This window comes from Emiliania huxleyi (assembly GCF_000372725.1).
Source record: "Emiliania huxleyi CCMP1516 chromosome Unknown EMIHUscaffold_15, whole genome shotgun sequence".
Taxonomy (NCBI): domain Eukaryota; phylum Haptophyta; order Isochrysidales; family Noelaerhabdaceae; genus Emiliania; species Emiliania huxleyi.
The window spans coordinates 708,095-726,493 of NW_005201092.1; the positions used below are offsets into that span (position 1 = coordinate 708,095).

General features: G+C 65.4%; 5 protein-coding genes across 5 annotated transcripts; 3 read left to right on the forward strand and 2 right to left on the reverse strand.

The window, feature by feature from the left end:
- Window positions 1-4,406: 4,406 nt before the first annotated feature.
- EMIHUDRAFT_202021 (hypothetical protein) lies at window positions 4,407-5,018 on the forward strand (the record flags this gene model as incomplete). The annotated part of the gene is made up of 2 exons (XM_005786675.1): window positions 4,407-4,792; window positions 4,865-5,018. 2 exons carry the CDS (start codon window positions 4,407-4,409, stop codon window positions 5,016-5,018), a joined length of 540 nt encoding a protein of 179 aa, XP_005786732.1.
- Window positions 5,019-7,934: 2,916 nt separating this feature from the next.
- Window positions 7,935-10,056, forward strand: EMIHUDRAFT_449336 (hypothetical protein; the record flags this gene model as incomplete). The annotated part of the gene is made up of 7 exons (XM_005786676.1): window positions 7,935-8,598; window positions 8,784-8,888; window positions 8,957-9,049; window positions 9,209-9,265; window positions 9,333-9,385; window positions 9,466-9,610; window positions 9,753-10,056. Coding segments are annotated over exons 1-7 (1,404 nt in total), but the record flags the coding sequence as incomplete, so codon positions are not given.
- Window positions 10,057-10,710: 654 nt separating this feature from the next.
- EMIHUDRAFT_202024 (hypothetical protein) lies at window positions 10,711-13,401 on the reverse strand (the record flags this gene model as incomplete). Its single annotated transcript, XM_005786677.1, has 5 exons — window positions 10,711-10,845; window positions 11,028-11,099; window positions 11,494-11,910; window positions 12,064-12,531; window positions 12,715-13,401. The coding sequence occupies 5 exons, from the start codon at window positions 13,399-13,401 to the stop codon at window positions 10,711-10,713; spliced, it is 1,779 nt and encodes a 592-aa protein (XP_005786734.1).
- Window positions 13,402-15,160: 1,759 nt separating this feature from the next.
- EMIHUDRAFT_352291 (hypothetical protein) lies at window positions 15,161-15,459 on the forward strand (the record flags this gene model as incomplete). Its single annotated transcript, XM_005786678.1, has 2 exons — window positions 15,161-15,208; window positions 15,244-15,459. Coding segments are annotated over 2 exons (264 nt in total), but the record flags the coding sequence as incomplete, so codon positions are not given.
- A 626-nt stretch (window positions 15,460-16,085) lies between these two features.
- Window positions 16,086-16,610, reverse strand: EMIHUDRAFT_202026 (hypothetical protein; the record flags this gene model as incomplete). The annotated part of the gene is made up of 1 exon (XM_005786679.1): window positions 16,086-16,610. One exon carries the CDS (start codon window positions 16,608-16,610, stop codon window positions 16,086-16,088), a length of 525 nt encoding a protein of 174 aa, XP_005786736.1.
- Window positions 16,611-18,399: the final 1,789 nt, after the last annotated feature.

The window sequence follows — 18,399 nt, forward strand, 5'->3', positions numbered from 1 at the left end:
GGGGCGGCACTCGGGCCGCCGGACGGGCCGTGGTGGCCCGTGTGGCGTTCGTGAGGGACTGTTTGGGCGCCCCGGCAGCCTCCCCGCCTGCGTGACCAGGGCCGGTTTGGCAGCGGTTTGGGCTGTGTGTGGGCTGGTCGCGGTAGGGGATATAGTGCTTGTTTATGGTCCCACTCACTACTCCCGGCCAACGGGGCCTCGCGGGGCGTCCTCGTTTGCAGTAAAAGGCCTCTGCCATCGCTCAGAGTCCCAAACCATGTGATCCTCCGCGCCGCCGCGCCCGAGTAGTCTGCCTGATGCGATGTCGTCGGGGAGGGCGTCGTCGCGGGCGCCAACGTCGTCATGCGAGCCCCTACGGCTGTCCAAGGGCACGTCTGGGTGACCAGGGGCGGGGGTCGAGCCGTGAGTGCTCCGCCGGGGCGAGCTTCTGGGTCCATGGGACCGCTGCCGGACCCGTCCGAGAGCCTCTCCGGACACGTTCGCTCGACGGCCTAGTTGGCGGCCGATGTTCGACGACTAAAGCTCCGGACGCCGCGGCCAAAGGTCCGCCCACGGCCCCAGGGCTCGTGGTGGGTGTGGGGTGTGCCTCACGAGGCGGAGAGGCCGCGTGAACTCCCGTAGAAGCTCGCGAAGTGCGGATTTGGAGCGCCGCGCCGGACCTCCGCCGGGGCCCGCCGGGACGCCGTATGGGCCTCGGGGTGCCCGATAAGCTTAGAGGTGCGGTTTTTTTTGCTTGTGTCTATCGGTTCATGTCATGGACCGGCCCTGGGAAGCCTTTGACCGCGCGCGGAGGGTGTTACGGGGCCGTGATGATTTAGCGGGAGGGAAATCGGCCGATTTGCCCAGTGTGTCGGGCGGTGTGTGTCGTAGGGTACTGCTGCTATAACTGGTTAAGAGTCTCATGTGCTTGCGCGCGTACGCACATGGGGCGCACGACGGATCATTCCGCGCCTGTGGGAGCGCTGGCCGTGCACGGCCGCACATGGGGTCGGTGTGTGTGCGCTCGCGAGAGATGGGGGTGTGTTCTTGACTCTCGCTCCGGGTGCCTCGAGCGAGAGAGGAGGGCGAGACGCCGCGCTGGGTATTAATCAGAGTGTTAGTCAAATAATCCTCGCACACCACGACTCGCGCATAAACCACGACTCGACCCACAGGGAGAGTGCGTGCGCTGCGACGGACCCAGCCGGCACCGGCAGTGCGGACACAGTGCGAGTTGCGATGACTACCGACGCACAAGCACACCACGCGACGTAGTCTGCAACACCGCGCGGCTGGACACCACACACTTCACCGGTAGGACTCACTGGGTCGGACACGCGCGCCGTGCAGCGGCAACCGAAGATACCGAGAAGCCCCGCCCGAAGCTCCGAACCATGTGCTGTGGTCGCTGCCACGCCAACCGCGCGGCCGGCCCGGGCGCAAGCCGTGACGACTGATCGCGGCGGCAGCGCCGCGCGCCCTCGTGCCGCGGTGCGCGCCGCTCGCGCCGCGCCAAGGGAGGTCTTCAGCCTGCGGCGCGCTCACCCGCAGCGCTGCCGGGCGTGCCCATCAAAATGCGCCGCCTCTGGACGTGTCTCTGCCGCCTCCAAGGCGACCGACGCCACGAGTGATAAGCGCGACGCCACCGTGAGACGTCTGGACGGCTCGCTGCGACCTCAAGGCCAGCCTCGCCGCCCGCCGTGAGCGCCAAAAAACGTCAACCGCGCAACCGCGCAACCGAGAGAGAGCCGCCGAGACGCTTCAGCGATCCGCCAGGAGCCGGGCCGAGGCCTGTCCGAAGCCGCATGCCGCTCGAGTCGGTCGTCCGGAGCACCCTGGGAGGCGCCCGTCGAAGCAAAGCTGTGCTGGGGACACGGCCGGATCAGCCTCGTAACAGGGACAGGCACACCAATTTCCTCTTTCCAGCCACCCACTCCTCAGCGGGCCCGCGTCGAGCCATTCTTCTGGCCCTTCTTGCTGGAGGAGTTGCGCGGTCCCTTGGGCTTGCCCATCTGGCCAGAGCCCTTGCCGCCGCCCAGCCCGAGCTGCTCCATGGCCGCGGCGTGCTTCACCTCATCAACGCAGCACGTTCCCCTGCGCACGTGCTTGTTGCGCCCGTCCCTGCTCCCGAACGTCTTGAAGCAGAGTGGGCACCCACAGGGCCCCTGCTGGTTGGCTGCCTCGCGGTGCCGCTTTGCCCGCTTTGCAGCCTTGGTGGGTCCACCCTGCGCCGCAGCCTCGGCCTCGCGGTTCTCCGCCGCTCGGCGCGTGCCCTCGCGTTGGCCCTCGATGCCGCGATCGGCCGCCTCGACCTCCTCGGTGGAGAGGAAGCCGCGGGAGCGGGCGGCGACCTGCACCGCCGTCAGGTCCGCCTTGCTCTCGCTGCGGATGCTTTTGACGATGGCGCGGCTGGCGTTGGAGGTGGTGCCCAGGACGTGGCCCTTCCACCACCGCGCACCCTCCTCCGAGAACGACTCGCCCGGCAACGCGATGAAGTCGAGAACAGGCCCTCGACTTGCTGTGTGTCGATTGACAGCCGAGAGGCGCGCCGTTGCGGCAGAAATGCATGCCAGGCCCTCGAGCGCAGTATTCCAGCGCCAGACGCCAGTCTCTTGAACCGCCATTTCTCCGCAGCCCTGTGCCAGTCAAAGTACTCGTATACTCCGGCACGCCGAAAGTGGAGCTAAAAAATCGTCCTTGACTTCTCAGCGCCCTGACGGCCCGCCGATGGCAGACCCGACTCCCTCCATCCGCATGGCGCCGCCCGATGGTGCCGGTAACCCTATTCCGGAGCGGTTTCTCCTAGGGTTAGCGCCGAAAAAGCCGGCTCCCTTAGCTCCGGCTAAGCCGGGGATGCACCTAGGGGTCGGCCTTCCCCGACGCGGATCTTGCCACAAAGGGCACGAGGCAGCCCGGTGAGGTTCGTACCGGCAGCAGACAGGGCAAGACAAAGGGAGAGGGCGATCCGAGAGGCCGAGATGGATCGAGCGGCCGCGGCGGCGGGCGAGAGGGCGGTCCTGGCGGAAGTCAGGGCGATCGGGCTGTCGTTCGCAGCCAGCGCTGGCGTCCTCAGGCCAAATAAAATATTCTTAGCTTCAAGCCCCCCTCCGAGACTAGGGACAGTCACCACCCGTACACAGGAGAGATGGGAGTGCCCCCCGCCCCCACTTGCCCTGACTGCACAGGATAGCGTGCCCCGATAACGGCGACACATAGTGGGGGACACTGCGCAAGGAGAGGGTGCGAAGCCTAAGATTGGGGTTCTAGGTGGTGGGACCATGAGGGGGGGAGGGCGGGGTCCTGTGGGGGTGAAATGTTGCGCGGCGAATTCGAGCCTACCCCCTCGCCGCGCCGATCCTCACGCGGAGGGTAAAACCCTGTGGGAGAAAACCCCTCCGCGGTCGGCAGTCTTCAGAGTGGACCCCCCCCCTCCCCAGCCTCCCCTGTTCGTCTTTCGCACCCCCCCCCCCGCTCCCCATCGGTGACTCGCGAAGGACACGGACACTCGGGGTGGGGGGGGAGGGGTCCCCCAGAGAGGGGGCTTTGGGGCCTTGTTGAGTCAATCTCCCCCCCAGAGGGGCCTCGCGTTGGGTCGATCTCGGGTCGATCTCGGGTCGATCTCGGGTCGATCTCGGGTCGATCTCGGGTCGATCTCGGGTCGATCTCGGGTCGATCTCGGGTCGATCTCGGCCACCGCGGTCGAGTAGCCTAGGTGAGGAGGGTGAGGCGAGATGAGGCGAGATGAAGCGAGGTGAGGCGAGATGAGGCGAGATGAGGCGAGATGAGGCGAGATGGGGCGAGATGAGGCGAGATGGGGCGAGATGAGGCGAGATTGGGCGAGATGGATGAGATATCGTGAGATGCAGCTCATGCCTGGGGGGGGTCAGCCAAACGATGCTCAGCGTCATACCTGCGGTGCGGGAGCAGAGGTAGAGAGGGTGGGACCCAGCGTCAATGACTCCACTATATGTAATATGACGGCCGCCCACCCCAGCAGAGATTAGACCCAAGACTCCGAAATAAATGCGATTGATCCTATTCGCCAGTCTGGTACTAGTCTTCGTGCTTTCGATCAGTCTGTTGAGGCTCAATTTCGGAACGAACGATTCTAAGGAATGGGTGGGTGGGGGTAGAAGCGTGGCAAGTAGGGTCAGGCGGTTGCCGGCCCAATAGCGGGGGGGGGGGGGGGTAGCGCGCAGGGGTAGTGGGGGGTAGGGGTAGCGTGCGGGGTGCAGAGGTAGCGCGCGCGCAGCGGATTTGATTAGAAAACAGCACATTTCTTTTTCGCGCTCCGTCTGGGTCGGCGGCGATCGAGCCCTGACACATTTTTCAGCTAGACAGCGCGCTGTACCCAGCCGTGCGCGAGTTGTGTCCACTGCTCTGATTGACACTACCCGGCTAAGCCTTGAAGGACACCGAAGAGTACCATGTGGGAGCAGCTCGCACGCACTTCGGCGGGCACGCTGATCGCGTACAAGCTCGCCACGGGTGGCCTCAAGCGCGGCTCGCTGCAGAGGGACGGGGCGGCGGCGGCCTTTGTCGTCGGTCTGCTCTCCTTTAGCTGCTCAATACGGTGCGGCGTCACGCTGCTGTTCTTCTACAAGAGCGGCTCGATGCTCACGCGGGTGGGCGCCGACGTGAAGCGAAAGGTGGAGGAGGGCTACGCCGCCGAGGGTCAGCGCGGCGCTGCCCAAGTGCTCGCCTGCAGCGCGGTCGGCGTGGCGGCAGCCGTCCTGAGGCGCGCTCTCGTCGGTCCCGACGCGCCGCTCGACTTCTCCGACCTCGCCTCCGCTGGCAACCGCCTCACACTCGCGTGCGTCTGTCTGCTCCGCCTGCTGCGCTGTAGGAACCTTCCACGAACCTGGCTCGGAGTCTACCCTCGTAGGTACGTCTCGTTCTTCGCCTGCTGCGCCGGCGACACGTGGGCGAGCGAGCTCGGGGTCCTCTCCGCCTCGCCGCCGCGCATCATCACGCAGCCGTGGAGGACGGCCCCGGCGGGCACCAACGGCGGCGTCTCAGCGCTCGGCGCGCGATTCTAGATGCCGAGTCCATGCCTGTGGTGTTCTGGCGGGCAGCTCGAGGCGATGTCACTCCTCAGCTCTCGTCAACCGCGCAGGGTTGCGATGCACGATCCTGACACCACTTGCCGCGTACTCGCAGGCACGCTCGCCAGCGCCGCCGGCGGAGCATGCACGGGCGCCTGTAGACGCGGAATACGAGTCCCTGCACACACCGGAGCCGTAGCAAGGACTCGAGCCCGACACGTGCTCGTCTGCAATCCAACTTGTTCGCGCGCCCAGAGACTGTACCGCCGCCAGGGCCATTCCCACCAGCCCTTGCGGTCCCTCCGCCAGGCATCGGAGCCTGCCACGCCGCCTGCCTGCTCCCGCCCTCGGGCCGCGAGGTGTTCGGCTCGGGTCGGCCTGGCGTCCAGCTCATTGGCCCAGCTCCGGACTTGCCGGGTGTGTGTGGACAGGCGCTCGGCCTGGTCTGGGCCGGGCTGGTGGGCGGCGTGGGCGGCTCTCTGCTCGACTCGCTGCTGGGCGCGACCGTGCAGGCAACCTACTACGACGAGGCGAGCCGCATGGTGGTCGGGCGGCCCACACCCAAGGTGGCGCCCACTCTCGCCTCACTCTCCTCACGCTCCCCACTCTCCTCCCTCTCCTGGCTGCCATCTCTTCACTCCCTCGCTCTGCCTCTGCCCCTCCGCACTCCCTCTCCATCTCGACTCGGACCGGCTCGCTCCGCCGCGGACGACTGCCCGCTGCGCCAAGGCGCGACGTGTGGCGGGGCTGCCGCTCCTCTCCAACGAGATGGTCAACTTTGTCTCGACCGCCACCGCCGCCGTCGCCGCCGCCTCCGCGCCGCGGCTGCTGCTCGGCTGGCTCGCGCCGGCGTAGCCGGAGGCCGCCGGAGGCCGCGGTCAGAGTCAGGGGAGCGGCGCACTCTCGCAGTCGCGCGCTCGGCGGACGACAGGCGAGGAGGGAGGAGCGGCGGGAGGACTCATATATTTCTCATACTCTAGGATTTTGTGTACATTAGACATCTCACACTTGCGACTTGGTCTTGGAGCACTTGGTCTTCGGGAGTGGCGAGTGCAGTCATTTGCCTCACACCCTTCTGCCTTCACCCAGGGCCGGGGAGTAGCAAGCACACAGAGTAATCAGTTTGTCACTATTCAATGCGACGCAGAGCCCCCGGAGTATGTGTTTGCCTCGCTGAGCTTCACCCAGCGGCCGACCGGGGCACGAGAGCCCCCACTTTTTATGAACGAAACGGCCAGGGCGGCGGGCGGCGCTGGTCAAATGCGGCGCCTTCAAGGGGGGAACAACATGGCAAGCGCGTTGACGCTGCTCGTCGCGCGCGCCTGTGTGGGCGCGCCCTCCGAGGACGCGCCGCCGCATGGGGTCCAGCCGCTCTTCGCGGTCGCGCCGCATTCGCAGCCGGACGACGCATCAAGCCGTGCGGGGCGCAGTGCAGGCGGGCTCCCCGGCCTCGGCGACGGCGACAGCCTTGGGGAGGTTCGGCCTCCCCGGCTCGCCGCCGTACCCTCGCCAAGCCTGCCGCCGCCCTCGCCGCCGCCCGTGCCGCCGCCGCCCGTGCCGCCGCCGCCCGTGCCGCCGCCGCCCACACCGCCGCCGCCTGCGGCGTATGGCCGCATGCTCTCCGAGTTCAATACAGACGGCAGAGACATGCAGCTCTTTGATCTGATGGAGGGGGCGGAGCGCGGGCGCCACCTCCTTAAATATGAGGCAAAGAAGAGCAACGAGAGCACCCTCGGGCTATGCGAATTCCCTTCGAGCAACCGGTACGGTGAATATGTGAACTACAAGGAGTGCTTCGATCCTGCTCAACAGGACCGTGGCCGCACCGCTGAGGGCGTGCCCATGGGGCAGGTGGAGCCCTGGATTACTCCTTCCATCGACAACGCGGTCCTGCTCGCCAACGATCCTGGGATATGGTCGGTGCGTAACTTCCTCAGCCTAGCCGAGGCCGACAAGATGCTCGCGCTCGTCAGTAAGTACGGCAAAGAGCTTGGCTTTTACGGGCCCTGCAAGCACGAGCACAACCACCGCGCGACTACGCACGCACACCCTTCGGAGGGCAAGGCCTGCTTCAAGATCTCCAGCACAAATGTCTGCGAAGGGCCATACGATCTCTCCGCCTGTGAAGCCGAAACCCACGCCGCAGACGGGGCCTTCATTGAGAGCATCATCAGCAGGTTCGGGTCCATGTGGCCTTTCGATGTCGCTCCGGGGCCCTACGCGAAGTTCCAGCTCTCCCTGGGCGACACCCCGCCAGTCGATCTGCATGTCGACGCAGAAAAGACGATCTCCTTTGTTCTCTACCTGACGGATGGAGGCGCAGCCATGCTTTTCCCCTACGCCAATGTAACCGTCACCCCAGAGAAGGGCACCGCACACACCTGGCTGAACTCCTACAAGGATGGCACTCGCAACCCTATGGCCGACCACGCTGTTCAAGCGCACCCATTGTCCGCCGGTGAGAGATTGGTCATGCTCTTCGAAGTCTGCACGCCTCCGCAAGACATATTGGCCGCTGCATCGTGGTCGACGTGCAGCTCAATCGGTCTGGGACGCTAGGCAGGTCCGAGCTCGGCTGATTGGTTTCGCGTTTACGCACCAATGGGAAGGTGGCATAGACGTTGCCCTTCTGGATTTGGGGCGCACGCTCGCGTTCGGGGTCTACACATGACGCTCACCCCGCGGGTACGACCCGCTCAGTGTTATTACAGTAAGAAAGAAAACAGACAGCCCAAGGGAGGGATGGGAGGACGGCACGCCGCCACCACACAGGGATTTTAAGGAGAGGGGTGTGGTGCTCGTAGCCGCCCCCTCAGGGATCCCGATTTAAATTCTTTTGTGTTCGTGCCAGTGCGCGCCAGTCCCGTGCCCAGTGTTGTGCGAGGGAGTTTCGTTAAGATTCTTTTATGGACCGTCCCCACGGGCCATGGAGCTGGCGAGCTCACGGCTGCCGATCTCACAGCTTCTGCTCGCTATAAGCCTCTCCACGACAGACTCCTCTTGGGTTCCTCCGCTACCAACGCGAACCGCCGTGGTCTCGCATCGCCGCTGCGCCGCGCCGGCAGCGGCCGACAGCGGCAACATCTCCTCCGCGCCTCGTGGTGGCCTCCGGGGCCTCGGCGGCGCGTTGCGCGGTGCGGCACGCAGTCGCAGCGGCGCCACCTCCGGCCGAGGCGGCCGGATAGCGGTCGCCGGCGGGCTGCTCGCCGCGCTCGGGCTCGGCGGCGGCGCCGTCGCCGCCCGCCGGGCCTCACGTCCGCTGCCGGTGGTGCTGGTGCACGGCATCCTCGACTGCTCGGAGAACATGTACCAGGTCGAGGCGTGGGTGCGCGCCTCGCTAGGCCGCGGCGGCCACGTCCTCAACGTCGAGATTGGCAACGGCGTCGTCGACTCGATAGCGCGGCCGATGGACTGGCAGCTGCAGGAGCTGGCGGCGGCGATCCGGGCCGACCCGGCGCTGGCGGAGGGGTTCAACATGATTGGGTACTCGCAGGGCGCGCTCCTCGCTCGCGGCTACGTGCAGCGGTACAACTTGCCGCGCGTCTCGACGCTCGTCAGCTGGGTGGGGCCGCAGGCGGGCGACTCACCGCCACACACACAGCGGCCAGACGCCACACGCACACCACGCACACCACGTTCACGCACACAAGCAACGCACACACGTACACACGCACACACACACACGCACACCAGCACCCCGGCGCGTCCCTCTGTCGCCTTGCCCTCAACCTTCTCGGCGCCTCTCCTTGTCTTCCGCAGGCGGGCCAGTTCGGTGTGCCTGCCTGGGACGAGATGATCGGCCACATCAACAAGATCACCTCCGCGATGTGGTATACGCCCGCCATCCAGGAGCGAGCCCCTCCCGTGAGTCGATCGCTGTGTGGCGCACCCACAGCCCTGACGAGGCGTGACGAGGCGTGCCGCCGCCTCAGGAGCGGGTCTCGTTCGCAAACTACTGGCGCGACCCGATGCGGCTCGACACCTACCGCTCCAACTCGGCCTTCCTCGCAGACCTCAACAACGAGGCGCGCAGCAACTCGCCCACTGACACGCTGACCACCGACCCCGCCCCTACCCGCGCCCCTCAACAATGAACTGGGTCCCTCGCCCTCGCCCTCGCCCTCGCCCTCGCCCTCGCCCTCGCCCTCGCCCTGCCCCTAACCCCCCCCCTCCTCCCGCAACAGGTTCCCGGCCGGCGGAACGAGAGCTATGCGACGAACCTCGCCTCGCTCGACGCCTTCGTGCTCCTCCCCTCCACCGCCTCGACCGCCTCTGCTCGGCCCACTCATCCCTCCGATCCAGCCGCAGGTGCTCGTCTCCTCCACCATCGACTCGATCATCGTCCCGCGCGAGTCGCAGTGGTCCCGCGCCTCGTCGCCCCGGGCTCGTCCGCACCCTTCTCCCCCCCCCCCCCAATCACCCGTGACGTCTCCCGGCTCAGGTTTGGCTTCTTCGCGCCAAACTCGACCTCGCGCATCGTGCCGCTCCGCCGCTCGCCGCTCTGGACCGAGGACTGGATCGGACTGCGGCGGCTCGACGCGGCGCGCAGGCTCCACTTTGCGTCGTGCGCGTGCCACCACCCAGAGGCGTGGTGTGCCCTGCCGGCCCTCCTGGTGTCACACGCCTCGGCTGCACCTCGGCTGCACCCCCCCCCCCCCCCTTCCCTCCTTCCTTCCCGGACCGGTGGGGGGAGGGCCCTCCTCACCCGGGCGCACCTGTGCCCGGCAGGGGCCCTCCCAGGGGGGCCCCCTCCAGGTCTGGGACCGTGCCACCCGCCGCCACCTGCAGCGCCGCGGCCCGCTCGCCGCCGTCGGGCGCTGGCTGGGCGGCGCGACCGGCGGCGCGGCGGGCGGCGGCGATGACGGCGCGGGCGGCTGGAGAGGCGCCGTGCCGGGCGTGCCGGGGGCGCACGCGGCGGCCGCCTCGGCGGCGCACGCGGCCGCCAAAGCGCGCGCCGCCGCGGCGGACGCTCACGCCCGCGCCGCGGCGGCGGAGCGGAGGGCGAGGGAGCTGGCGGCCGAGGCGAGGGCGCGGGCGGCCGCCGCGCGCGACGCGACGAGGGGGGGGCGGCGCGGGGCGGGCTGACGTGCTGTGTGTGAGGCGACCTGGCGACGGGAGGGGGTTGCGACCCTACTCTGTGAATATACGTCCTCCAAACGACCTCCAAAAGGGCTGTATTCTGCCCGTATTCTCCGACCGTATTCCACACGTATTCCAGAGTACGTATTCCAAACGAGGCCCCACAATGGACGTATTCCGTATAAAATTTTCTTCGCTCCGCGAAGGTAATGCTTCGCACAGAGATCAGACCGCACAGAGCGGTAGGGTTGCGACGGACCGACGACCGACGTCACATGCCCCCCCCGCCAGGCTGCAGGCAGGGAGGCACGCGCGTGATTGGAAGCTGGATCCAGGGGTGGTACGGGGTGTGGAGGGTGAGTTGACCAGGGGGTTGTGCGCCGGGCCCCCGGGCCCTCCTGCTCGGCTCCAGCCGGTAGACAAGTCTTGTCATCAACAGAGTAGATGGATCTGACCTCGCTCCTCGGGGCCGATGTGACCAAGCGCTGGTAGCGTGGTTTGACCTCACACCCATGGTCTCACAGTGTGCCGGCAGTCGCCGAGCAGTGTCGCTCACACAAGCCGCAGCACAAGTGACTGAGGGCCAGTGAGGGCGAGCCCATCGCTGTCACAGCTGTAGCAGCCGCACAATAGGTTTCGCCTCAGATTTTGCCCCAAACCAGCTCTCAGACTCAGGGAAACTCGAGAGTTGCCAGAATGGAGCAGGAATGGAGCACCAAACACCCTCTTCCTTGTGGTTTCCCTGGAAACTTCCGGAAACTCAAAGTGCTGGGGACCCTCTGGTTTCCCTCTGGGTTGCCGGAAACTCTCGAGCGGGCTTCACCCCGCACGCCGCGGGCTTCACCCCGCACGCCACGGGCTTCACCCCGCACGCCGCGGAGCTCGAGGCTCCGAGCTCTCCGTCCCTCCGAGCCCTTGGAGCACCTGGAGTGCAGTCGGCAGCGGCGCGGTGCGCAGCCCCCTCAACCGCGCAGACTCCTCCACCGCCCGCTCTCCCTGTGCTCGGTACAGCAGGGATTGTCCCACAAAAGGGTTCGACGCCAAAAAACCAAAATGGAGATGCCGGGCTTCGATCCCGGTACCTCTCGCATGCGGAGCGAGCGATCTACCAATTGATCTACATCCCCGTGCCTCGACGAGGCATTCGGTGTGGAAGAGAGCCGGAGGGCGGCAGCCTATATAGCTAAAAAATGAAAAATTTTGTTGGAATTTTTTGTGGATTTGGAGTTATTTTGAAAAAATAAAAAAATGTGTAGTCTTTAGGAGGGGTGGATGAGGGTTGGGAAGGGATATGAATGTTTCGTAACTCTTCGGTGTGGAAATTGAATTAAGGTTTCGTTTCAGAGTTTGATTGTTTTTGTTTGTTTATTATTTTCAGGTTAAACTTCACTTGGTGCTCCTTGTCGGAGGGGAGTCTCCCGGGCAATTTGCTCGGTACCGCGCCAGCGCATATCTTGATGAGCGAGTCGTGCTTCGCCGCCGTCGCCGCGATTCCCGTGCCGCCGCCACGGAAGGTGGCACGTGCTTTTGCGAAGCCCACTTTGCGGCCTTTGCCGCTTGCCCACCGCTTGGCTTCGTCAACGGGCGAGTGCCTTACCACACTCGCCTCGGCATCACTCGAAGCCGCGAGCTCGGATGCGGCCACAAGAGCGGCCTGCTTGGCACGCAGCTGCGTAATCGTCGGCCCGCGTGTGCGGCTCTTCACGGCCTGTGCCGGCGAGTTGGCGTTCACGCGCTGAATCATCATCGTCATGGCTGCTGTCTCGCTCGCTCGTGCGTCCTTGGAACTTGTGCCCGCCTCCTTCTCCTACGAGCTCGTATGCCACGTCGCCGCCTGTGTTTGGGTTTCTATGTTTGCGATTTGGAATTTGGTATTTGTCCAACTCTTTGTTTATTTATTTATCTACCGCTGACCGGACAGGTTCCACACCTCTCGGCGAGCGTAAACAGTGAGTCACACCCTCGCAGCACCGCCGCGCGGGCGCGCCTCGAGCTCCTCCGGCCGCGGTATCGACGCGCACCGAAACGACTCCCGCGACCAGCCGCCGCCGGGCAGCGCATCGGGGAAGCAGCTCGAGGCGCACTTGGTGTGGAGGCGCCGCTGGTCGAAGCCGACGCCGGCAGCGGCGCTGCGGTTGGCCTCCTGCAGCTCCCCGCGCGAGGCGCCCGGGGGCGGCTGGTGGCCGTTGAGGAAGTGGGGCATGAGGCCGGGCAGGCCGCGCCGCCGGTAGGGCCTCGAGAAGAAGTCGCCGTTGCGCGCGCCGCACGTGACGGCCGCGGTGCGGTTCGCGTCGCAGCGGAAGAGGTGGGGGTGGCGGCCGCACATGACCCCCTCGTCGGTCGGGCGCAGCGCCTCGCACTCGGCGCGGCGCAGCCAGATGATCTCCGTCCGCGCCTCGCCGTTGACAAAGTCGCGGTTGCCGGGCACCTGCAGCGTGTCGATCCCGTCGAGCCTGGTCGACGGCGCGCCGCAGCTGGCCGGGCGCACCGCGCGCGCGGCCCTCGCGCAGGCGGGCTGCGTCGCGACCGCCGCCGCGAGGCGGGAGGCTGGCCCGGCGCAGCAGCGGCCGAGGAGCTGCGCCTCCTGCAGCAGCCGCTGCGCCGTCGAGACGCGCGGGACGACGAGGGTGCGGCCGAGGTTGATCGACAGGCCCGAGCCGGCGGCGTAGTAGAGGAACATGGCGTGCGTCGTCTCGTCGCGATCGTCCGCCCACGGGCAGTGCGTCACCTCGACCCACGAGCCGTTTGGGAAGGGCCGCTCGGGCCGCGCCGGCCGCACCCACAGCGTGTCGAGCGGAGAGTGCTCGCTCACCGCGTGCGCCCAGTAAAAGGGCTGGCGCGGAGGGCGCGCCGTCTTGTGGCACACGCCCACCCGCGCCACGCTGCGCACCGCCGCGTCGGAGAGCAGGCGCAGGTACACCACCCGCAGCGCGTGCAAGTCCACGCGGCCGGGTGCGCCGTACACCGCGGTCGAGTAGGCGCCCTGGATGTCGTGCAGGGCCGCGGCGGTGACGGTGCGCTGCCGCACGAGCTCCTCGGCCGGGCTGCGCGTTTTGACGAAGGACGCGTAGGCGATCGCGCGGCTGCGGTAGTGACGGTGCGCTGCGATCACGCGAAGGTGGTGGTAGTCGACGTCCGTGTAGTCGCAGGCGGCGCAGAGCGAACAGAAGCTCACGAGCCTCGCGGAGCGAGAGCCCCTGCGCTGCGCGTCCCGGTACACTGTAAAGAAGCGGCAGTCGGCGCGGGCCGAGCAAGCGGCGCGGCAGGCCGCCTCCGACGCGGCAAAGTGGACGAGCATGCCAGTCCACGAGGCGGGGCGGGTCTTGCAGCATGGCTCGGTGGCGTTGGGCAGAGGCAGGAACGAGGACGGAGGAGCCGGGGATTGCGGAGAGGCGCGGCGGCTCGAGCGCTGCATGGAGGAGGAGCGCGGCGGGTGTGTGTCGCCTCACCGGGAGGTAAGCGGTCGCGGCGTGCAGCGGAGCTGAGTCTGCGGTGTGCAGCGGAGCTGAGTCTGCGGCGTGCAGCGGAGCTGAGTCTGCGGCGCGCAGCGGAGCTGCTGGGCGCGGCGTGCAGCGGCAGCTTCCCGCGGCCCAAGCTGGTCGTGCGCAGATTTTCTTTTACTAGTGGGGGACCTGCGGCCGACCCGCCTCTGTTGTTCGGTCAGTGAGAGACGCAGGATCTGCACGCAAAGTGGGGCCACTCCGCACTTTCATTTTGGTTTTGGGTTGTCGGAGATCATCCATCAGCACTCATAAGTCAGTCAAAGCAGTCGTGGCACGTGAGCGCAGAGTCGCTGCATGCAACGGCGCCGCCACACGCTCCGGACGACCGACACACCGACACACCACGCACAATGGGAGGCTATCGCGCACGATCGGCCATCGCACCCACCGCAAACACCTCGCCGCACAGATGGGGGGAGGCATAATCCCACACACACCGGAGCAGCGCAGACACCTTACACGTCAGCGCTCGCTCGATGTGGCCGGCGCTCTCCCCTCTCCTATCGCGGCGAGCCGGTCTCGGCGGGAGACCTCGGAGCCGCACGCGATGCGGGCATGCGCGATGGCTCCGTTGGCTCCGTGCCTAAGGCAGATAGATTAGGGTGTGAGCTGCGGCAGCCACCGTTTCTGTACCTCGATCACGTGCAGGCCGTCGGAGGCCGCGCTGGATGGCCCAGGGCCGGCGGCGGTGAAGGCGTCCGTCGATGAAGGGATGTCCTCGAGGGAGCCATCGTCCTACGCGGCTGGTGCACCGGTCCAGTTGTCGGAGTTCGAGATCGCCGTCGACTTGGAGAGTTCGGCCCGTTGACGAACTCACGGAATGTGAGCGACTTGGTGCACGCTGATAGTCGAGCATCATGGCTCGCACCTCATCCTGAGCGCAAGGAACTCGCCCAGGGGCCAGCTGTTGGCGTCGCCGTTTTGATCGAGCTGCATCCACTGCATGGTTTCGTAGTCAAGCTTAAACGCCCAGGAGTTGGCGCCTGGGTGACTTGCTGATGAGAGCGCCTTCCAGGCGGGTAGTCGTCTCACCTAAGGTCATACGGCGGCGTCAGAGGGGGGGAGGGGCGCGAAGCGTGAACATGAAGGCAAGCAGGCGGTCGCTGCACCTGGCCAAAGCCGGCGACCTCAAAGTTGTCGTAGGTTGTGCGGGTATCGCTGAGCGTGAGAGGGACTGGATCGGCAGCAGCGCGGGCGGCAGCGGCCGGAGAGGCCGGAGAGCCGTCCGACGGAGGCCGGTCGTGCATCGGCGCGTCGGCCGTAGGGGCCGGGGGGGCGGCGGCATCCATCGCTGCGGGTCGCTGCGGGCCGACGATTGTGGACTGATCGATCGTCGGCGGGCGGTGTTCTCGGGTGTGCAGCTGGGACGTTCTACGGTTAAAAGAGCGACGGCGCCGACACGAGAGACTTATAAGGGTAGATATACGCATTTGAAGAATGTGTACGCCCCGCCAAAGGTGTCGGGTGTCGGCAAAAAAGAATTTTTCAGCCCGTGTCTCGGCACTCAGCATCGGTTCCGCAGACAACACCGCATCGGGGTGACGGCATCTCAGCCATGCTCTCTCCGCTCGGCCCACGCCGCTCTCCGCTCGGCCCCCGCCGGTCTCCGCTCGGCGAACGCCGCTCTGTTGAAACAGTGGCTAAGAAGTCGTCTCTCGGCAACCGCCGCTCCCGCCAACGCGGCTCGACCGTCACCTCGGAGCTGCTCGAGACAGTGCAGCACGGAGCTCCGGGTCGAGAAGGAGCGGCAGGACAAGGAGCTTTGCGCCTGGGGAAGAGGGCTCGACTGGCGCCCGTGGGAGGCGGTGGCCCCCACGTCGGTCGAATGCGGAGTGTTCTCGCTTGACCTCTGAACCATCGTCCGGCATCTGCTCGTCGTGGTGTGCCGCTGGTTTGTGACAGGACATCGCGCTGCGATGTGACTGATGATGGAGATAGAATGCATGTTGTTGAGTCCAGGCAGTGACTGGTGGTGTCTCAGGATGTGGAGTGAAGATCCATCCCACATGCAAGATCGTGTGTGTGTATAAGTATATGCGCGGCAGCTGGGACCCCAGAGGGTCCCGCGAGAGGGACACACCACCAATGCTAGCACCAATGTCGACTTACCTTTATCCCTCCCCTCCCATCTTCTGCATTCACTCTTTACACATACGTAAGTCATTCGTTAGAGTTTGACCGTTTTCATTCTGTACACGCTGCTACGGGTCCACGCACCCGCCCGTCGGGCCGGACGTGCAGGTCTCAACGGAGAAGGCGACGGGCCTGTGTGTTCAGAGAGTCGCCGCCGAGACCCGAGTGCTCCGACGGTTGTGCACGAGTTGCCAGTGTTGGGAGCCCACTTTCTTTTGTGTACTCTAGCTTAAGGAGCTGAAGACTAGGTAACAGTAAGACGTCCTCTTGACGCAACGCGAATCCGAACAGGTGACGAGAGATGCGCCACCCTTGTGTGCACGCCGGCCACGCCACAGAGACGTTTTCAGACCCGCGACGGCCCGTCTCTCACGAGGACGAACAGGTTGCCCTTGTCACCGCGCGAGACGCGCAGCGTGTCGTCGAGGTAGGTCGTCTCGAGCACGCCCTTGGCCGCGGCGGGTGCAGGTATCCGGAGCCAGCCGATGCCAAAGCGCAAGAACTGCACGTCCACAGTTCGCCCGTCGTCCCGCGGCGTGAGCCTGGCACGAACCATGTTTTTGAGGAGCCCGAGCAGCACCCACTCCTCGTTCTTCGCCGCGAGCTGACGGGCATCGATCGACTGCAAGATCCTCTTGTACCGCGGCCGGAACGGGCGGGGCCGAGTCGTGCCCAGGATGGAGTCGGAAGTGGTGTAGATGAGGCGCCAGCAGCCGGTGAGCAGGTCTGGCGCCTCGAGTGGCTTCGGCGTCGGATTGAGTGGCTCGATCTGCTCAATCGCCTCCAGCACGGAGGGTCGAAACTCGGCGATGCGCCCCATGTCTGCGACGGTGCACGCGTCGATGAGGGCCGCCTTGGCGTCGCCGAGCATTGACTGGTACTCGGACGCCTGTGCTGCCACGGCGCGCAGTGGAGCCGCAGCGGATCGACCGGCGGCGGCGCGAACGGCGAACCCGCTGGCGGTGTGGAGCAGGAGCAGAGGCACACACATGTCGTATCGCGTATCGGAAGCGCCTCCCTCCCGCAGTCAGTGTTAGGAGAGAAGAATTTTACTAAACTCTCACAGCAGACTGGCTCGGACTGGCACTACATGTACAAAAGGCACGGTAGGCGACGGCCCCTTATGGGCCGTCGAAGAGGCCGGCGTCTTACGCTCACAGCACACGGCAACAACATACCTAAAACACGGCACGACAAGGGTGGGCGACGGCTAGCGCACCACACCCCTCTCCTTACAATCCCTGTGTGGTGGCGGCGTGCCGTCCTCCCATCCCTCCCTTGGGTTGTCTGTTTTCTTTCTTTCTGGCACGACAAGGGCGCGGACTGGCGCGGACTGGCACACACACCGGCTCACGTTACTTAGAAAGAATTTTCACCTCGACGGGACTGGCGCGCAACACTGGTAACATATAGGTAACCACGGGATCGGGAGTTACCTAAGCGAAAACAAAAAATGTCCGCGACTCCTGCGCGATTAGAAAAGGATATTGGGTGCCCGAAATTTTCGGGTAGGTAGGTCCGTAAGTGGTGAGAGCCCATGTGAGAGCCACATGTACATGTTGTTGTGCATATGCCCATCCTGCGGCGACAACGGTGGCGCGTTGGCGGCGCTCGATGGGGCGGCGCGGTGCGGGGCCCGCGAGCTGCGGGCAGCCGGGGGGTGGTGTTGCGTGGCGGCACGGCCCGGAGCGCGCGGCTCCCCGCGCCGCGGAGAGGCGCGCGGCGGGGCGAGGCATGGAGGGCGAGGGGCTGGCCTGACGCGTCGTTTGGTCTGCAACTAAAAGAAGAAATTAACAGTGGAGTGTGGGATTCGCTTGCATTCGCTTGCAATTTGGATTTGCAAAGGTTGCTTAGCAGTTGGATTGCGTGTGATTGCGCAAATTGCAAATTAAAAGAAGAATTCCACTGCAAATGCAATTTGCTCAAACTCAGGATTGGTCATTTCGCGAAAAAAAAAATTCGTCGCGCGAAGAAGAAATGCAGGCGTGGATTACGTCATGTCGTCACGTCATGACACTCGTACTCGGAGCTCATCCCCTACCTGCACGTGACATGACACTGCTGTGAATACGTCCCGAACCCATACTCAGGAGCGGTAGCATGTGCATGTGCATGTGCATGTCACATGCACTGAAATGGGACGGGCCCTGTGGCTGTGCCCGGACGGGCACTCAAATTCCTGAAAAGAAAGAAAACAGACAACCCAAGGGAGGGAGAGGACGGCTTTATCGGTGGAGGTACAAGATAGTGTTCGAAGAGAGAGTGGACCTGAGCAACGGATATGACTTGGGTCTTGGCGGCAGATGAATCGCAGTGGGCGTCAGAAGAGTCGTCCTTGCGCGAGGAGAGCTCGAACGATAGACTCGAGGGGCCAAAATATGCCGCGAGCAGGGCGGAGTTGCGACGAAAGGCGAGAGAAGAAGCGAGAGCAACGGAGCGGCAGGCGGCGGCGGCGTCGCAGGACGAGGCAGAGGAGAGCGACGCGACAGAGGAAGAAGCGACACGAGAGAGAACGACGAGAGTGGGACGACCGCGAGGTGGCATGAAGGTTGCAGCGAGAATCGGCGAGGGACTGCGAAGGGAGATAGGAAGACGCACAGAACCGTCGGTCAGGGAGGGCGACGGGTAGAAACACACTCCTCTCCTTAAAATCCCTGTGT